This window comes from Chionomys nivalis, chromosome 5 (assembly GCF_950005125.1).
Source record: "Chionomys nivalis chromosome 5, mChiNiv1.1, whole genome shotgun sequence".
In the NCBI taxonomy this organism is placed as follows: Eukaryota; Metazoa; Chordata; class Mammalia; order Rodentia; family Cricetidae; genus Chionomys; species Chionomys nivalis.
The window spans coordinates 93,876,207-93,897,630 of NC_080090.1; the positions used below are offsets into that span (position 1 = coordinate 93,876,207).

At 40.1% G+C, this 21,424-nt stretch overlaps 1 protein-coding gene across 1 annotated transcript in view; it reads left to right on the top strand.

Moving 5' to 3' along the window:
- The first annotated feature begins 2,441 nt into the window (after positions 1-2,441).
- The window catches only part of Actr3 (actin related protein 3), a 45,198-nt gene continuing 26,215 nt past the window's right edge, over positions 2,442-21,424 (top strand). Inside the window, exons 1-2 of the mRNA XM_057770264.1 lie at positions 2,442-2,757; positions 20,258-20,313. Of these exons, the coding sequence (XP_057626247.1) occupies positions 2,714-2,757; positions 20,258-20,313 (100 nt within the window). The 5' untranslated portion in view covers positions 2,442-2,713. The remainder of the gene's footprint in view (positions 2,758-20,257; positions 20,314-21,424) is intronic.

Below are 21,424 nucleotides of genomic sequence, written 5' to 3' on the forward strand. Positions count from 1 at the left end.
CTCAGAGGTTATAGGAGTAATCAACCGCTTTTGGAGCAGATTTGAGGCCTGCTGTGCAGAAGGGTATTTATGTCGGGTACGGTAAACCTTTCTGAAACCCCGTGGCTCAGGAAGCCACAGGCTCTAGCAGGAAACCCACTACTGCTGCCTCGCTAAATGGAACTGTGGTAATACTACATTCTAACATTGATATTTCTGCACATAGATTTAGTACTGTCCTCAACCTCGGCTAGAGAAGTTTCTCTCTGCAGTGGTCAGCAGTTAAAGCAGACAGTCCTAACTGGTCAAAGCGCTGAGATTAAGGGACTATGGAGTGCTTAGCCTGAAATGGTACATCTGTATCAACCTTCACTACTCCACCAAGCTCAGAGAGCATCATGGGAGAGGAGGTGGAAGGAATGTAGAAGAGCAAGAAGATGGGGAGAAGTGCCGTGGAATGCTGTCTGTCGGCAGGCGTGATGCTGATTTTGCAGTTACTTGAAGGTCAAGCCAAGGTCAGCCAGCATTCCAACAGGCCAAACTGATTAGATCCAGTGAGTTACAAAAGAAAAAAAAAAAGATAAAAATAAAAAGAGAGAGAGAGAGAGAGAGAGAGAGAGAGAGAGGACATGAAGGGAGGAGGGGAGTCATGTTAGGGTACCTGGGGAACTAGAGAGAGGGTTCAGGGTAAATTTTGATCATGATACATTGTTTAATGACTCACCACAAAGAACATTTGCACGTAAAGCTGATTGGACAAAAGGTCCACTGTGTGACACACCAAGGCTCCCAATGCCGCTGAGGTGAATGAAGAGATGTTTGAGAGGTGGGAAAGGCGGAGGAGTGAAGTGGGCTTTGTTGTTGTTTGGTTTCATTTTAATTTCTTTTTCTTTTGTGGGGGGGGGGCGGTGCAGGAGTGAAGGGCGAACTTTGGAGGAACTGGGAAATGAGCGGAATTGGGGTGCATGATGTGAAATTCCGAAAGAATCAATAAAGAAATTATGTTAAGAAATTGGATAAATAAAAGAAACAAAAAGATACATTGTTTATATGTATAGAGTCGTTAAAGAATAAATAAAAGATAAGCCTGTTGGGAAGGAAAGCAATTAGCTTTCCAGGTTCCTGCTCACGAGAAAGGCAACTCTCAGGTTTGACTGCGCTGTCCTTGCAGAATCCCCTGGAGATGTGACCCAGCAGCGTACTTTACGCTTTCAACCTTACTCTTATGCACTCAAGTTTTAAAAATACTGCTTTTTAGGTCTATAACATAAAAAACACACATCTTTTGTCTTGTTCTTTTCGCGGAAAAAAGCTGGCACCATAGCAACAGTACCCACAGAAGGAAGTCCATCAATACCCCAACCCAAATACAGGCCACCTGATAGTTTATTATGTAGAACACAGCCTCTGGGACGCTGGTCTTTCTCTAAGGCCCAAGAGAATCTTCCTGCTCCTGTAGAAGTCTATCGTCACCCCAAAACCCAAATAAAGGCCACTCGTTCAGGCTACGTAGAACATAACCTCTGGAAAGCTTGCTTTATAGTTTTTATTGTTTTACCTTTACTAATGGGGGAGGACTGTGAAAAATCACAGAACATGCCGGGGTCTTTTCATTTCTTCTGTGGGTCTCCAGGGATCAAACACGGGTTAGTGACAAGCGCTATCTCACTGGTCCAAAGCTTGCCTCTCTTGAAGACACTCACTAGAATTCCAAATCCCTGAATTTTTAAATTTTTTTTGGTGAACCTGCGCAGAGTATATTAAATAGAGCTTAACCCAATCTCTTGGACAAGCGCTTGCCTTTCTTAAAGGCACAAGCCCACCATCTCGGGGAGCTCATAACCTATAAAGTAATACTAGTAAAGTGGCAAATCTCAGGACACAAACCTTCGTTCATCCCTCTCCTGACTGCTCAGCTAGATGGGCTAGAGCGATACAGAGGGCATGCTGTTGACCACGCTTCCAATTAGTCCCTCTCCCCCGCAGTAGGAGATGCTTCTGCTCATCCCTCAAGCTAGCCGAGGAGGAACGCACAGAAACCCACCCACCATCACCAAAAGGCAGCTTCAGAACTAGAACCTCAGCCCGACTTCGGGGCTTTCACCGGACGGAAAATGCGAGGTGGAATTCTCGCAGGAACCGGAGTCGTGGACTATGGCTGCACGCCACCGCGCATGTGCCGCCGCTTGGGCGTGGATGGGGGGGGACTTGAAGTTCAGCCTGGATTCTGGAGTTCTAGCCTCGGAAAACCCGAAGTGGACTTTTTGGATGTCCGGAAAGGAGCCTAGGCCGCCCGGCCGCACACTACAGCGCACGCGCGCTCGCCCCTCCCACCCGGAACCGGAAGTAGGCGCGAGCGCGGCCTGGGGCCTGGCCTGGCCGGGGCGTCGGCAGCGGCGGCCATCTTGGCTCCCCGCGGAAAGGCAGTGTGAGGGGAAGAAGTTGTAGGGTGGGGGCGGGAGTGAGGAGGAGGAGGAGGGCCGAGAGAGCGGAGGGGTGGAGGAGGAGGCCGCGGCGGGGCAGGGCGGGGACAGCCTGCCGGCCGGCCAGCCTGCCGGGCTTGCGGAAGTACTAGCCTGCTGCTCACTCGCTACTGCTCGGGCTTCCCACAGCTCCCTCCCTTCCTCCCTCAGGACCGAGGGCGGCCCAGGCCAGTGCATGGTCAGCTAGCTCCCGTCTCCATCCCCGGCCTCTAGCAGCACGGAACGGACGGCGGCGGCGGGCGAGGAGGAAGATGGCGGGACGGCTGCCGGCCTGTGTGGTGGACTGTGGAACGGGGTACGGCGGGTCTTGTGGGTGGGGAAACTGAGGCTGGGGACCGCGGGAGGAGGGCGATGAATGGGGGGAGCCGGCCAGACCGGCGAGGGGTGGTGCCGGGAGCCTCCCTGGTCGGGTCGCCTCAGCCGCTTGGAACGAAGACTCTTTTCAGGCCCTTCCTTCCCTCCGGAGAAGGCCGTCCGGCCCACCTGGCTTTGCTTTTCCCTTCTCTCCCCTTCCTGCCTGGGATCTCGGGGGGACTCACTGGGGACCGCCGGACATAGGATCGAGGCGAAAAGAGACGCGCTCCTTGCAGGTTTTGCAAGATCGTTGTGACAACCCTCAATCTCCAGGGCGTGTGGGTGGGGAGAGGGAAGAGGCAGGCTGTGCAAATGGCAAGCTAGGATGGGGGCTCGTGCAGAGGACCCACGCGCCGCCCGCTTCCCACCCCGCACCCCGCCTTAGCCGGCTCCCACCACCCGGTCAACCAGGTCCCAGTTCAGTTCCAGTGAGGAGGATCTCATGGGGTTATTGCTCTTGCCTCAAAAAAAGTCCCTCAGTGAGCAAGCGCGCTGCAACTTCCTTAGTTTTGTCAAAGCCGCTTCCTGCTTTCCGTCTTTTATAGCCTTATAAGGTAGTTTTTCGTCCCCAACGTTAACACGTCTTATTAGAACTTTCAAAATTAAGCAGGTTGCAAAAAGAGGGCATCAGGAGTGCTAGGTATCAGTGTGTTTGAATTAAAACAAAAAAAACTGTTCTTGTGCCCACGGAGGGAGGCCGAAAGGGAAGAGAAGGGACGCACCGCACCCTGCAAACTCAACTAAACGTTTACGTTCGTTTTGTGACAGTAATTTGAAAGGCGAAAGGAGGCATAGAGGTATAAAGGAATGTGTTTGATTTAAAGTAATCGTTTCTGATAGTCGTGTGGTTGGCTGCCATGCCTTTGAAGTGGTGTTTTTTTGTATTGCTGGACCTTTTAGAGAGTCACAACTTGCTCTGTGTAGCGACTTAGTGAGAAGACTTTAGTTTTGATTTTCTAGGGTGAAATACTTTGTAGAGGAAGACGTCTGTGCCGATCTCTAATCCTCAAAACACGTCAGTGGTTTTGAGGGCAGTTGCCAGCCTTTTTCCTCTCGTTCACTATGCCACAGTCATTTCAAAGATGCCTTTCCCCCACGCTAGTCGGTCTGTGTCAGTTCCTCCAGTCTTAATTCTCCTGCCTTTATTTCTAACATGCGCTCCAGGCAAGCTGGAAACAACGGATCTCTTAATATATATATTTTTTTTCTTGGAAAACACTAGCTTTGGAATTTCTCTGTATTTTCTTAGTTGACACCTTAGTAAAGTTAAATTTTCTTCCAATCCTGTCTCATTCCCCTGAAGTGTTTTTTATGTGCATATTTAAGTTTGTTCTTTCATAGTTTAATTGGTGAGTAGATGGATGTTAGGGATATTATTAAAATTAGAATTGACCAATGTGAATAGGACTTTTCAGGTGTCTTGTATTGAAGCTTTAGAAATCATTGTCATTAAAACATGTAATCAGTGACCATCTTATAAATAATGCTGTGACAGGTTAAGTAGAATGTTTCTTTTGTGTGTTTCCCTCTTTTGAAAAGCTGTTTTGGTTATATTTGAGTGAGTAGTATTGGGTAGCTCCTTGAACTTAGCTGTCCCTAAGTGACCTTTTTTCTGAAAGGATAACCTTGAATTAAAAACACACATTGAGTGACCAGGAGGCGTGGTGCAGCTTCTATGTAGGCTATTTCTGTCTTATATCTCAATTACTAAATCATTACTAGACTGATCTCACCTTACAAGGCCCGGTTAGCTGAGTGTTCATTTATGCTATGGATGGGACTGATTAAAGTCATCTTCTCTATTGAGTATTTTTACCGTTGATCACACAACCTGTATTTCCCAACTTAAGCGTTTTATTCATTTTGCTTCTCAAAAGGCTTTCTGTGTGGTGTCCCCTTACCCCCACCCCTCCAAGTTGGGCATTAAATACAGCAGTTAGAAAGTCATACCTTGAGTTTTATTAGGAAAGTCCTCTCAGAGACCAGGATAAACAGCATGTCCAAGAGTGACTAACGGAGTTTCACGTCTAAACGACTTCCCCTAATGCAAAGGGTGCGCTTTAGTTTGTGTCCCCACCCCCATGCTCTAGCTCTTACACTCACCTCTTAGGTTCTGTAATTATTCTTACAGAGTGACTGAAACATGTACAGGTTTCCCGTCCCATTTCATTAACGAATTTAGGCAGAAAGTGCTTGTCTGTTAAACTTGATGGTGGTCTTAGAAACTGTAAAAGTTAGGGCACATGAAGTTTAATTCCAGAACTTTAAATCAGGAGTCCTCTAGCATAATTCCTCATCAAAGGTTCATCATCATTACCCAGGTTTGTTAAAGCATTAAAAGGATATAGTGCTTGGGTAAATAACGTTATCCTAGGTGAGTTTTGTTTTTGCCTGTTTTCATTCATCTCTTCAGCACTGCATTATGGACTTTATTTTCTCATTTTATGTATTTTGTTTTTCACTGAGAAACTGCTTTAGGGAATTATATTTGATTAAATGAGAGGTTAGTGTACAGACTTATTTTACGCATCTTGGATATATTTAAATTACAGAATTTTTTAAATCTATCTTTTTTTTTAACAGTCTTCTAACTGTAAGCAGAAATAGTTTTGTTGGCTTTGGCCAAATCCTAGAAGTTAGGAAAGATGAGTTTGAGAGCAGTGAAGAAGTGAAGAGCAGTGGATGAGAGAAAGCATTCTTAGGAAGTTCATCTTCTTGCTTGTGTTCTGTTCAATGTGTTAATAGTATAAAAGGCAGGAACCTTCATATCTTGGCAACAAAGATTCTTTAAAATTCTTACTCTTGATTTCTTGTGTGAGTTGTTGAAGGTAACAGACTGTTGAGAAGACAGGTTCTTAATACTCTCCTGCTAGTATCTTAACTGCCTGCTTATGTTGCCTGTACTGACTTTGGGATGATGCATGTGTAGTGATCATTCCAGGCTTATTGCTAAACACAGTTCATAATTTTTATTTCTAAGAACAGAAGGGAAAGGTTGGCTACTGGTGAATCCAATGACCAGGATTTTAATTTGTCCTACTTTAACTTGTGACAGCTCTTTTTGCTTTTTACAAGTGAGAAAAGAGAATATTACCTTGAATGTCATTTAGCTAGTAGTTGGTGGAGTTAACTACTTGAACTAAGTTCTATATTTGAGTCTGTGGGGTTCTTTCAGAGATTCATGTACATCATTCTTTCTGGTAGTAAAATTAATTCAACTTAACTCTTGTTTACATTAATATTGCAAAAATAATCATAGCCTTATGAATTTGATTCAATTAGTGAAATCTTTTTTTTTCTGTCTTTAGATTTTTCTCTGAATATTTGACTTTTTTTTTTTTTTTTTGGTTTTTCAAGACAGGGTTTCTCTGTGGTTTTGGAGCCTGTCCTGGAACTAGCTCTTGTAGTTCAGGTTGGTCTTGAACTCACAGAGATCCACCTGCGTCTGCCTCCCAAGTGCTGGGATTAAAGGCGTGCGCCACCACCGCCCGGCCAATATTTGACTTTCTAAACTATTTCATTGTTACTTAGATTTAAAAAAAAAAAACACTCTGGGGTTTCTCAGGAAGCTAGTGTTTAGTAAGAGCCATGTGCAAGACCTGTGGTGAACACTGTATCAGCTCCCCCTGAGCAGTGTTGCTTGTATTATGTAGAGAAGAAATTTAAGCTCCAGGAGGTTAAACCACTTTTGCCTGAGTACAGTAGTGACATGGAGCCTGAAGGATCACCTCTGAAAGTTTTTAATCATTTCAGTATTTTGGGTTGGGAAGGGATTATCTTATTTGCTAGTTACTTGTTTACTGTATACTTCCTATTTGGCTGGTCAGTCTTGGAATTATAGTAAAAAATATCTAATACAGGCTGCCCTCATGAATCTAAATCCTGACATTAAAAATTTAAAGGTGGTGGATAAAGGCAGGGTTCTTTCAGTTTTTGTTTTTAAAATAATCTCATGAGTAGTGGAAATCACTGTGTAACTCAGACTGCCCTTGAAGTTCTAGTGACTCTCTTGCCTTGGTTTCCTGAGTGCTGGGTTTACTCCTATGAGCCACCATAGCCAGCTGAACCTGACAGTTAATCAGATGTTAGATAAAATAGCAATTTTCCAGGTTTTAAGGAAAGTAGTGATTGTCGTCAGGAAGCCAAGCAAGCTGCGATAATTGTCAGATTTGAGCCATCCTTTCAAGGAGCTGGGTAGATGCACAGGAGAGCGTTTTACCACGGGAAGGAAGGAAAGATGGGTTTGTGCTCACCGCTGATGGGAAGAGTGGCTGCTTGTCTTGTACTGCTTGCCTTTGGGCTGTTTGATAACAATGTAGGTTTAGATTTTGCAGTACAAACTAACATTTATCCAACATGTATCTGTGTGAAACAGGTTTTATATGTCAGCGAAACGTTGATTTCAAAAGAATTCTACTTGATAGGGAATCCAAATCTCAAGAAGAGTAATTAATGCTGAAAACATTGCTTTTAGTACATTTACTAAGTGAAATGCAGTAGGACTGCACGTAGGAGAGTGAGGTCAAGCCACAGGGCTGAGTGTATAGCAGCAGCTCTGATCTGCTCCTGTTTTTAACAGTGGATGAGTGTGAATAGGAATTAGGAGTATGACTTTGCTTTCTTTATTTTACTTTATTATTTTATATGAGTCCCATGTAACCTAGGGTGACATTGCACTGTTTTCTTCACCTCTTGAGCAAACACCAAGGTGACTGGCTTGCACCACCACACCTAGTTAGGAGTATGACTTTTAAAAACTTCATCAGAGATACTCTGTTCACAGTGTGTGGAATCTCAAGGATTGGGCCTATCAGTGAGCGTTGGTTTCAGTGGACTTCCTAGATGAGTCTATTCTTGTTTGTTGAGATCAAGCCTCACCAAAGTGTCCGGCCAGCCTGGAGCTCACTTTGTAGCTCAACTCAGGGCTCTTTCTAGCTCAGTCTCCCAAGAGTGGGAATTGCAGGTATGAGCCAGCACGCCCTGTGTGCTAGATGCTTCTTAAGCAGCCTGCTCGACACTAGCTTTGCTGGTGGATGGTATTTAGTAGTGTACAGTTTTTCAGTTGGCTATTGGTGGTAGGGATGGAGTGAAGGAAGACGTTTGGAAGACTGCTGCTTTTGTCTATACCGACCCTTTCACAGTTGCATTGTTTCTTTATGGCTTGCAAGGACTCTGGTCAAATGTTTTGAATTGAATTCAGACCCTGCCACAGAAGGACCTGTATGCTTTGGCCACTTCCAGTTCAGAAGGTCTTATTTTTCTACACTCATGGTTTAGCAATTGTAATTGTCTACCTTATTTTTATAATAATTAAAAATGGTTCCTCACACAGGACTTGGCACATAGTGAGAACACTGTATGTTGCAGTTATAATCAGCAGTTAGCTCCCTCTTTTTTTAAATTAAAGTTTTTAAGAAAAAGAATATCATGTTTTGTGCTTATGTTCTTATCTCACACAGACCTTGGCCTGCTTGCTGTATCTGGGTACAGTCAGTATAGTGTTTGCTTATTTAAGAGGAGGGAAGATGGTACAGCTAGGCTTTGGAATTAGGTCTGTAGATTGATAAGTGAGAATTTCAAGATGGTAACCTTGAGTGATTAAGACAATATGAGAGTTAGCTTTTTTTTTCTTTTTTGAACATTTTTTTGTGTTGTGGGTGTAGAGATCAGAGGACAACTTTGAAGAGTTGGTTTTCTCCTTTTATCACATGGGCCCTGGAGATGAAACACAGGTGGATAGGCTTGGCAGCAAGAACCTCTACCCACTGTGCTGTCTCCTCCACCCAGAAATTAATTTTAATAACCTTTAAATATGGGAGACACAGAGGTGGCTTAGTGGGTGAAGGCATTTGAACCTAGCCTGACAACACACACTAAATAAATAAATGTGAAAAAACAAGACAGTAAAATTGGAATAGTTGTATTTGTAATGCTGTTTTGTAGCTAGAAATGTCCTTGAAGAGTGAGAAATAAAGGGGCCTCCTTAAGTTGGACGGACATTGAGTTGTTATAGCAGTTTGCAGACTGAAGCTGATGAAATGAGACTCCCAAGAGAAAGGAAGAGAAAGATTGAGTCTCAGTGCTTCTTTAATACACTGAAGCAGCTTCTGGAATGTCATGATGGGAGCGAGGGAGCCAGAAAGTCAGCTAGCGCATGTGGCTTGTGAGTCACCGTTCTATTTCATCCTATTCTCTAAGAGGCAGACTCTTTAACCAGGAGGAGAAGATCTCAGAGCTATGCTAAACCCCTGTCCAGCCGTCCTGCTCCCTGACAAGTGAGATAGTTAAAATGTCACGGAGGCAGAAGTGTGGAACGGCTAAAATGTAGCTTCAAGCAGTGTTTCCTGCAACAGAATTCCTCTAGTTAATAAAAGATTTCAGTGCTGTCGGTAATTCTATTGGAACTTGTTAGGGTTTTAATGATACTACCTGTCTGTAGTAGCCATATGCATAAAGAAGCAGGAACAAAACAGTGAAGTGCTAACAACACTGCAAAATGTGCACTCTCCCTCACCAAGCCCTTAGAACATTCATGAATTAGCCAGTGCAAGATAGGTAGTGTTTTAAATTTGGTCCTTTAGAATAAGACAGTGATGAGTATTACTTTGTGTTTGGTTGTTGTATGTGTGAGCCTTTACATCACAAGACACAAAAAAGACATTCTGTAATCACTGGAACAAAAAGGACAGATGACATCCTTATCATCTCAAAAGGTGTTTTGTGAAATTTTAATGATTTTTATTTGTCTGTTTCAGGGCTTTGTGTGTGTGTGTCCCAAATCATTTCTGATCCATTGCCTTAAATTCAGCTCATTTACATTTTCACACATGGAAACCAGTAAAGGAGTAGCAGTGAGTTTGTGTATTGTGTGTGTTATTTTATCCTTTCTTATAGTTTTTACCTTAATAGGTTCTTGAGTATATTGAGGTGTTCTGTTGCCAAACATTCCATCATCTTCTTCCTAAATGCTTTTGTTTCAGTTCCACCTTCTAGCAAGCCACGGCACTATGCATTGCCCTTAATGAAAGTACAATACTCTTGAGAAAGGTGTCTTTGTTTCTTAGTGTTCAGTATGAACGAAGGGTTTCCAAGAGAAGGACAGCAATCCTGAAAGGGAATTTAGGATACAAAAGATCTTACAATTTAGGCTTGATTTCAGACTGTTAAAATGTGAACTATGTTTTTGGTATTTGTCTGAAATAGAAAACAAATACTTGCTTATTTAAGTTTTAGAAATTATTTTAGGTAAATACAATGTGTCTTGTAAGCATTTTTAGAAACCAATTAACTTGTGTTACTTTCATAAATTAAATGAAATTTTAATGATTTTATTTTCAGAATTTAAGTGAAGTACCTAACGATTCACATAGAATTAATTACAGAACTGAGCACTTATGGGGGCTTTTCTAGAAACACAAAATCCAGCTCTGCAAAGGAGAGAGGTGTGTGTATTGGTGAGAGCAGGCATGCACTAATTGAGTGGGTGTGGTAAAGCCTTAAAAAGCCTGCAGTGATGCATCTCCAACAAGGCCATACCTCCTATTGGGGCCATTCTCATTCAGATAACCACAGGTGCTGCATTTCAAGGTTCTTTATAAGTTCCTTTTCCCCTTTTGAGATAGTTATTGCTCTTTCAGAAACCCTACAGAAGTGGATCAGTACATTTTAAAGATAGAAGGATCCTGAGATACTGATAATTGAGTAGATCTAGAGCAGTGTTACTCAACCTTCCTACTGCTGTGATTTCTCATGTTGTGGTGATCCCCAGCCATAAAATTATTTCATTGCTACTTCATAACTGCACTTTGCTGCTGTTAGGAGTGGTAATGTAAATATCTGACGTGAAGGATCATTTGAGACCCTGTGAAAGGATTGCTTGACCTCAAAGGGTCATGACCCACACCGGATGAGAACCACTTATCTAGAGTTTGAGAACCAATGTGCAGTCCTTCCAGAGACTGCCCCTAGTGGGAATATACTGTATTCAGTAAGTGGTTAAAATTTTAATCTAGATAAGAGAATTGTTAAACATTCATCCTTTAAAAATTAATTACCTTTAGAACTGCTAATTCAGTATAAACATGGAATGTGTAGAAAGGTTGTAGTGATAATTACAATGCAAGTTACATGATAAAGAATTATGTGTGGTCCATTTCAATATTCTGAGAATAAATATTTTATCTAAAGGACATATTGACAATTGCAGATTAATTTCAGATAGTTCAGTTAAGAAAATAATTTCTAATATAGTTAAATGTCAAAAAGAAAGTTACTTTTTCTACAGTTTGAAAGTGAGTGTCTACTGTGCATTGGAAAGGAACCGCTGAGTCTAATATGCTGGTGCATGCCCATAACCCTAGCACTGGGGGAGGCAGGAGGGCTAGAGTACAAGGTTGTCCTCTGCTACATGGTGAGTTTAAGGCTAGGAACCATAGCCAATCCTATAGTGTTACATACCTTACAAAACAAAGTAAAATGAGTAATGGAACTTAGGAAAATGTATTTCTCTGAAAAAGGAAAACAGACTCAGAACTTGTTCTTTGACTTTGAAATAATGATTGTACAGGTTAAATGAAACCAGTTATTGGAAAGTAGGACTAGGTTGTAATCTCAGGAGTATATGATATATTTTTTGGGTGTGTTTTAGCTAAAAAACACACGAAGTTCTAATAAAGACATGAATATTTACTGTTTAAAAGTCTTTGTATGAAAAGGGTAATGATGACAGCAAATAATTAGTAATGACTGTAACTTTTATATCTAGAACACCTTTCAAAGGCAATGTAATCTGTAGTATAGATTTTGGAAAATTGTACTTTACTGTCAGTTTGTGTGAATGACCCTGCTCATCTTGTTTCAGGCTCCATTTCCAGAAGGGAGGTTATTTGAGAAGTAGATCGAGCTTTTTAAAAGGGGAGATGGGGCTGGGTGGTGTTAATGAACACCTTTAATTCCAGCACTCAGGAGGCAGAAGCAGGTGGATCTTCTTCATGTTAGAGGCCAGTCTGGTCTTCAGAGCTAGTTCTAGGATATCCAGGACTTTGCAGAGAAAACCTGTCTCAAAACAAAACAAAACCCCCCAAAAGGGCGGTGGTGGTTAAAATTGATAGGAAAACTGAAAAGAATCAAAGGAAACATACTTTTGTCCCACTGTAGACATTTTGGATACAGTGACATTAGCAAAATTATTCTAGTGGATAGGTAGAAAAGAAATATCGAGTTGCAGGAGCAAAGAAGGGAGATTCAGACAGCTGGAGCCCCATCAAACACAAGTCCTAAGCTGAACCCTCACTGCACTCAGGATTCAAGTTCTGATCAGAGTAGCTGGAATTAGACTATGTATAGGAGAGTTTGTACCTGATATGTGATGAGATAGTATCCTTTTTCTCCTATATAAGACAGGTTTTGCCTCCTACCAAGACTTAATCCTCAGTGGTGGCTCTTGTCAGTTGGAACTAGAAATTAGATTCTGGAGGGAAAAAATTATAGCATTTTCTATAGTGGAAAAGACAGAGAAAGAAGACTAAATATACAGTGCATTAGGTATGCCAGGCACTGTTGTAATTGCTTTTCATATGCTAATTCATCATATGCCTCCACTCTGTTCTAGTGCAAGCAGAACAGGTATGTTGGGTGTCATGTGTAAAGGCGTACATACAGCTGAGTAGTTATAGCATTGTCACCAGGCAATACAATCATCGCATCAGCTGGGGACATTTTCCTTACTCCGCACACATTGGCAACCACATTCTATTCCCTCTGCCTGATTTCAACCCTTGGCAGATATTGATCCAATTTCTGTTTTATGAATTTGTCAACGTTTAGGATCTCACAGAAATCGAAGCATACAATTTGTGGCTTTTTGTGATTGGCTTTCTTGGGGGAAAGTATTTACTGCTGTAATCTGTGCTGTTTGTGATAGTAGACAGGTATTGCCACAGAGATTGGGAAAACGATCTTGGAAGAGATTCTTCCAAGAATGGCTAGAGACATGTAATGAGATCTGTGGAGGACAAGTCATTTGGGAAGGAAATGGTTACTGATTCTTATAAAGTGCTCTCTATTGTTACTTTTTATTTTATGGAAGGGAGCTTTGTAAATTTGGTGTCATTGCTTAGACATTAGAAGTCTGTTTCTGTGGTCATATAGTCTGTCATGGATGTTTGTAGGATCAGGATCCAGGCTTCCAAATGGTGGAACAAGCATTCATTTTTTTCTTTTCTTTTCTTTTCTCCCTCCCTTTCTTCCTTTTTTTTTTTTTTTTTTTTTTTTTGGGACGGGGAGTGTAGGTTACTCTGGGACTAGTTCTTTTGGTCACGTTGGCCTTAAACTTTTCAAGAACCTTCTACTCTAGCCTCCCCCATACTAGGATTCTAGGAGTGAGCCATTGTACTTGGCTCACCTGTGTCCTTTTGATCCTAAGTTCTGGCTAAATTCCAAGATTTGAACTTGAGGGAATTAGAATAGTGTTGTCTCTGTTGACTGAGTTCAGGTTTTCTCCCAATATTCTACTAGGCTTTTTGTGTAAGGTTGACCATTTACTTACAGGTAGTGAGGGGAAAAAAAACCACACAAACAAACAAACCCTGGAGTTCTAGAGTTGGAAAAGCTTTCTAAGCAATTGTTATTTATTTTTCCAGCTAATATTTGCTGCTTGTTTGGCCAGTTCTCCTGCGAATTAGCTATGACACTGTTATCTAAAGTTCTTAACCCTGGATTTTACCCTTTGAGTTTGGGTACAGAATGAGGAAGTTTGTGACAAAGCTAAAGCCGAACTCTTTACAAGAGGGTGTATTGGGATTAATCTGTAGAATTGTATACAGTGTTCTATGCTGTGTAAGGGTAGAAGTAGGTTTTTCATAGGCTTTCAGCTGCCAAGAAATTTTAGACAGTTTAACAGGATCACTGAGATAAAGACCTTTATTCTAATGTGCTATGACCTCGTGTTTGTTGTGTTTGCTGTCTGCTTTAAAAGTTGTTAACCGCTGAAAGAAAGAAAACAATAGTGTCACCTTTGACTATCTTCGTCACTCCTCCCTTGTGATACTAGGGATTGAACCCGAGGCATGGTTCATACTGTATAAATCCACTACCACTCGCAGCCCTTGTTTATAGGCTTGTTTTGGGGTAAGTGGAACTCGAGTAACGGGCCCTTACCACCACTCGTGCCCTGCCCTTTCTCCCTTTGTAGACTGCAGAGTCATCCACTGTGTTCAGAGGAATAGTATGTATGCTGTTCTTTGACTTTTATCACAGCTTTTCATCCAGCTCATTTTAAAATGTGGTTCATATTCCCATTATGTGCTTTTATATTTATAATCCATTGGTATCTTCAAGTATCTTATTTGTGTGAGGTGCTTTGAAGGCACAAATACATACAAACTAGTAAGTAAAAGAACTCTTGTCAAGTGCAATGTTTAGTTTTAATAACTAAACATTGGAGTAGGCAGCAGGTATAGTAATGTTGAAAGGAAGGGATGCTAATGTGTTCTACAGTATAAGGATACCTACTTTACTAAAAAATTTTTGTATAAATGGGTTTCTTTTAGCAATATACAGTGAACAGCATAGTAGATGCCTAGACTGAATTACTGCCTACTGACACTCACACATTTATTTCAGCCTTTTATGGTTTTGAAGACCAGGGGAGCATTACCAGTGACGTTCCAGATCTCTCCCCTTCCTGAACTATGTGTCACACCACCATTTCTTGCGCAAAACCTCTTGTCTTTTTTTTTTTTTAAAGCAGTTTAGGCCTCCCCCGTCTCCCAATAGGCTGATATTTCTCCTGCTGCTACTTCAGTCATCCAGACTCGGTAACTTCAGAAGTGCTTATAATTCTGCCTTCTATTTTCCCATCTCTAGGTGCAGGCCCATTCCCCTAAACCTCAGAAGCCAAAATCAGTATTGTAAAGGTGTGCTTAACCACCATGGCTATTCTACTCTAGAAAAAAGTTCTTCTGAAAACCATTGTTATTTCCTAGACATAGAGAAACATTTTTGGGTTGCTTTCTTAAAAATGTTTTACTGTCCTTATGGGTTACATAAAATTTAGTAAGCTAGCTTTGCCATCTTTATTATGATATAAGGATACTTTTCTCAGTAAGGTATGAAGAAATGAAGTGGATTCACAATTTGTCTATATAATTATAGACACATATGTTCCTATGCCTGAGATAGCTCTAGAATACAAGGAAACCTGATAGTGATTGATTGGAATGAAAACTGGGTAGGGAGGAGGTAACTATGGGAGAGAATTACCTTTAGTTTTTTTTTTTATTGTATTCATTAAAATTTCTTCATGGGCATATATTACTCATTCAGGTATTGCTTTAAAGTAATACTCATACATGGCTAGAGCACTAATGAAATAATGATAAAAATTTAAAAACCAAAATTTCTCTCCTTTCCTATCCCATTAGTTGGAGATAGCTACAGTTTCCTGTTTCTTGTGTTGTTCTTCCAGAAGAGAAAAACAGTGATACTCTTTTATTTAATTTTTTTTGGCATGTTTCAGCTCTAAACATATGTATGTCTCTGTTTGTCAGTCCCAAGGGTTTAGTGCTTGTGTCTTTGACATGTTTCAAAATAGTCACTAAGTATGATTTCTCTGTGTGTGAAATATTTGAAAATATTTCTGAGCTATTGAAGATGATTATAATATCAGCAATATAAAACACAAACACACAAGCTGTTAAGTGAGTGAGTAGTCACAAAGCACCAGGATGCTACAGACATTGCTGGGGAATCACCACTAAAATTAAATGTCTCTGGGCTGGAGAGATGGCTCAACGCTTAAGAGCACTGATGGCTCTTCCAGAGTACTTGGTTTCAATGCTCAGCACCCACATGGTGACTCACAGTTGTCTGTAACAACACCCTTACACAGGCATATACACAGGTAAAACACAGTGCACATAAAAATTAATAAATAGTTAAAAATTGAATGTCTCCCGAAAGAATGATTTCATCCCTTTTATTTATTCCTAGTATATATCTAAGGTATATAAATAAGTAGTGCTGTAAGCACACCATATGCAGTGATTCCCACAAAGTAACATATCCATTCCCTAGCACGTAGTTGTATTCGATTTTTATGTGTGATACTTTAAGTGAATTTCAAATATACAATATATTGTTATTATCTATGGTTACTATGCTGCTCCTTAGTTAATTATTCCGAATAATTATTCTTATAATTATTATTATTATTATTATTATTATTATTATTTTGGTTTTTCGAGACAGGGTTTCTCTGTGGTTTTGGAGCCTGTCCTGGAACTAGCTCTTGTAGACCAGGCTGGTCTTGAACTCACAGAGATCTGCCTGCCTCTGCCTCCCGAGTGCTGGGATTGAAAGTTTGTATCTGTGAGCATCTTTTTATTCCTTTCACCTCCCAGTCTCAAACACCATTCTTTGTTTCTTTAAGAATGACTTTCATATCATCTTCAGTAATTTGTGATGCACCTATGTGTAATTTTCTTGGTGTTTAAATGTTTGGGGTCTTTTAAGCATATATCTAAGTTGGGAGAGTTGTTAATTGTTCCTGCAAATGTGTCACGTTTTGGTATTGTCTCCTGAGTCCTGGGGGGTCAGTCTTTTTATTACTCCCCTCCCTGCTTCCAGAATGGATACTGCCTATTGATGTGCTTTCAAGTTTCCTGGTTTTTAACATTGTCATTGTACTGTTGTGTCCCTAGTGGGTTGTTTTTTTTCACCTAACCTGTTTCCATTTGTCCTTGGTATCATTTTCATGTTTCTGGTGATTCTTCCTTGTTATCAACTTGTTATCAAATATAGGAATAATCTTTTTTATTTCATCATAATATTCAAAGCTGATGTCCAGTATTTATCTGATGATTCATACACTTTGGAATTGTCTTCTGGTTTTTCACATGAGGAGTTTAGTTGTACTGAGTGTATGGGTAGTTACTTTAAAGTGGGGAATCAGAGCTTCTGATCCAACTTTAAAAGCTTTATTTACTTACTTATTTATTTTGTATGTTATGGGTATTTTGCCTGTGTGTATGTCTTTATACCACATGTGTGCCTGGTGCTTTTCAAAGAAGAGGTTGGATCATCTGGTACTGTTTGGGGCTTGCCACATTGATGCTGAAAATCAAACCTGGGTCCCTGGAAGAACAGCCTGTGCTCTTAGCCATCAAGCTAGCTCCTCAGTCCCCCACTTTTTGGGTTTAATTTGGTGGAGACTTAACTATTTTGCAATTGACTAATCTTAAAAGAAACTGAAATTAATTTGAACTCTTATCTTGTTGGCAGTAGATCGTCATTTTAAGATTTTGGGGTTAGTGATTTGTAGAGATTATTCTCTTCTGCTTTGTAGAAGTTCCAGACTTAAAAGCAGGACATCCTGTTTGAGGGTTTCCGGCTCATACAGTTTGAGGTTGTCTGGTATTAGACAAGTCCTCAGTTTTGTATGATGTATTCCATTCCATTTACTCAGGAGAACAAAGTGTACTATTGGTCCTCTTCCTTTAGTGCAGTGACTCTCCGCTTGTGGGTCACTACCCCTTTGGGGCCAAATGACCCTTTCAGAGCGGTTGAAGATTCAATATTTTTCATATTAGACTTTTAAATTATGATTCATAACAATATCAAAATTACAGTTATGAAGTAGCAAGGAAATTTTATGGTTCTGGGTTTCCACAACATGAGGAACTGTGTTAAAGGGTCACCTGGACTCTGGTGGTAATGTTTAGATCTAATGTTGTAGTCTTGTTTCTTCTAACTGGTTACGGTTGTGTCATTGATTCTCATGGGAGGAACATGTATACATCAACTTGTGGTAGTTTTTCTGCAAGTGAACACTTCTGATTACTGTCTGCAGACCTGTGGGCAGTTCAGAAACATCCATTTCCAGCTATTATGGGATTTCAATTTTTGCCACATGTAAAGACTTAATATTAGTAAGAAATTTTGCATTGGAAGAATAAAATACTACTTTGATGTCTAAGAGTTTATCAGATATTAACTACAATATGAGTCTCAATTGGCTTATAAAAAGATAAGCATGTCATAACTGTAAATTTAAAACTTAAGGTATAGATGTGATTTAAGGTGATGTAAGGAATGGACTGCGGAGAGTTTATGTGGAAAATAGAATTAGGACTGATATTTGCGTGTGCTGTGTAAGGTTCTGTGGTAAATACTTTACTGTGTTATCTTGTTTAATCCTTGTGAAAGCCCAGCTAACTTTTTACAGATGGGATCAAGACTCGGAAATTATTAAATAATAAAAAGGCAATTGGCTGTCTGGAGCAGTTATGAAAGCTTTCAAACAGAGGCAGTTGATACCCTGAATTTTGCAAGATGAGCAGGAGTGTAGCGGTTGTGTTGAGGGCTGGAGGACAATCATCAGATGTGGTCAGAGCAGGGTAAATAGAGGCTCAGTGGCATGAGATGAGCCAAGCTCTTCCAAAGCTCTCTCTTCAAAAGCTCTCAGCAGTTCTGTGACTGGGGAGACTAACAGCATTGGAACAGCTGGACGGGGTTTTTAGGCATCACATATTAAAGGAACAGTATCATATGTTTTGCAAAGTTTTGCTTTAGAAACAAAAGCATAGACAGTGGGGAATACTTGAGAAATACCATGTTTTGAACAGTTTTGTATTTCTCCTAATATTTAATGGTTGAATCTGTTTAGCATACTCAATTCTTGAACTTAGTTTTGGGGCTGACCATTTTAAAGGAGATTCTTCTTTCATATTAGATATGTTTTCTGCACATATTACCAGAATTCATTGATGTCACATTAAGTTTTCTACTTGTTTTTCATAAGTTCGAATATAGACCAATAGAAACTGTTGTGACTTGTTTTCTAAAGCCTATTTGTAGTTAAGAGTGTGCCCATCTATCTCTTATGTAGCTTCCAGCACATTGTCAAAGTTGCATTATGCTTTCTAATATTAGAAGTTTTATTAGCGTGTTAGCACTTTTTATTGTTTAATAGTATAGATGAATATGCTGAATCAAAGCATTAAAAATATTTGTTTGAATAGTAAAACACTCAAGTGATATGAGATTACATATAATTAAAAATATCTTCATTTCCTTTCTGTATCCCACTTGCTTTGCTCCCCTAGATGCAACCAAAATTCCTTATCTCAGATATTTTAGAGATACTTTGTGTCTAGTTTGTCAGATGTATTCATATTTTCATATTCTTCTCCCTTGTGTTTACTTCACTTTTATGAAGCTATAGTACACTTTGCTCATTGATCTGTACCTTGCTTTGTTCAGTTACCCCACTATATCTGTAACTGTTCTAGTCAGTATATAAAAACTTCCTCAATCTCGTTATACCTGAGTAATGTTCATAGTGTAAACTGAGTGTATTTAGCTAGTTTCCCTTCTGTCATTTCCAGTCTCTTGCCATTACAAACACGGTTCTAGAGAATGATTTTTTGTGTGTGTTGTTTCACACAATAATATAAACTTGTAGTGACAATTTCTTGAAGTGGTAGTGGTTAATGAGGTGGTTCAGTGAGTAAAGGTGCTTGCTGCCAAACCTGATTACCTATAGAGTTCTGTCTCTGGATCCACATGGTAAGAGAGAACTATCTCTGAATGTTCTCTGACTTCCACATGCATGCTGTGGCTTATGCGCGCACAAATGCCCCATGATTTGAGTTCAGTCCTTGGGACCTATCAGCCGGGCGGTCGTGGCGCACGCCTTTAATCCCAGCACTCGGGAGGCAGAGGCAGGCGGATCTCTGTGAGTTCGAGACCAGCCTGGTCTACAAGAGCTAGCTCCAGGACAGGCTCCAAAACCACAGAGAAACCCTGTCTCGAAAAAACCAAAAAAAAAAAAAAAAAAAAAGTAAATGAGTAAACTTAAAAAGAAGGGGTATCTTACTGTCGAGCCCCATGATTTGAGTTCAGTCCTTGGGACCTATCTGGTGGAGAGAGCCAGCTCTTGAAAGTTGTCCCTTTCTTCCACACCTGCATCATGATACACATACATACATACATACATACATACATACATACATACATTCATAGATGTACTTTTAAAAAAAGCTGTGGGCATTTATTTGCCTAGCATGTATAGAGCCTCATAGTTTGGTCTACAATACTGCAAAATGAAACAGGACTGTGGACATATGTGATTTTTTTTTTTTTTTACAACTCCCCCCACTTAATTTTTGTTCTTTTGAGAGAGGTTTCTCTGTAACAGCCCTGATTTTCTTGGAATTTGCTCTGTAGTCTAGGCTGGCTTGCTTGCCTCTGCCTCCTGAGGATTAAAGGCATGTGCCATCACTGCCTGGCTAGTGTTTTTGATAGTTTTCAAGGCAGAGGTGCTAAATGAACTAAGCTTTTGAATATTGTATATGATATGTATAGTGAAATCCTACTTTTAAACAAAAATCTAAGAATACATACTGAGATTAGTGAAATTTTATGAAATTTTTATTTTGCAGATATACAAAACTAGGATATGCTGGAAATACAGAACCACAGTTTATCATCCCATCATGTAAGTATTCTTTTCATTCCTAGATGAGCTGATTTAAAGGCCTTTCTCATTATCAAAATAGCTCATTAAGTTTGTGATTCTGTCAGAATTAGGCATTTAGAAACATGATTGCCTGGTTGTAAATGGAGCCTTATTTCCAGATCTCTTAACTCTTCATTTCAGCTGTTTACCAAATGTGCTAAATATCTCTTTAAGGAAAACAAAACAGAACAAAACCCAGTAATGGGTTAGTAATTAAATGGTTTCCTCTTTTGAGGATATTGCTGCTACCTGTGTGTGACTAAGTAGCCCAACCTCAGCCCTTGTAATTCAGCTAAAGTGACCGCATTTCGGTTAGAGATGTGAGTACTGTTTGTGAGACCTGTCCTATGGACATCCCTGAAGTGCCAATGTCGTCTTCCACTCAGCAGCCTCACACATTTCCTGATATCCTAGAAGCATACTGTGCTTGTAACACTGTCTTTGGGAACTTTTGTTCTTTGCTGCTTTTTTTGTTAACTTTCTAATAACAGTAGATTTGGATTGTTAGAGGTATGTTTGTTAGTAAAGGTGTGTCTTGTCTTCAGCATTACTTTTGTATTTTTGATTTTGACCAACTTAAGGCTGTTTGCATAATTATATTGAATGAAGATGCTTAACTTGAATTCAGAAAATTAGAATGTAAAGACTCTATTGCAGGTTACAAAAACACTGTGTGTGTGTGTCTGCCATGTGTGTATGGGTGCTGGTGGGAGATACAGGAGAGCACCTGGTCCCCTAGAGCTGGAGTTGTGAACTGCTGGGTGAACTGTGTCACTCATAACTATCAAGCTCTCTCTCCAGCCCCTAAATGCACATAATGGATTTTACCTCTGGGAATAGACAGAGATTTGAAATTATTTAAAGCAATTGCTATATGAGTTTTCTTAAATTTATTGAGGTGTCTTCATATATGGGACTAAAATTTAGCAGATAATATTGGATAAGAATAAGTAGAGAAAAAGATTAAATAGAGATGTAAAGAAAACTTGTTTTTAAAAGTTCTTTTTGCAGATTTTCTCTTTTTATTAAAGTTTCACATTTAATTTCTTGCTTGTTCTTCAAGCTTATATTGACTTTATAAGATTATAAT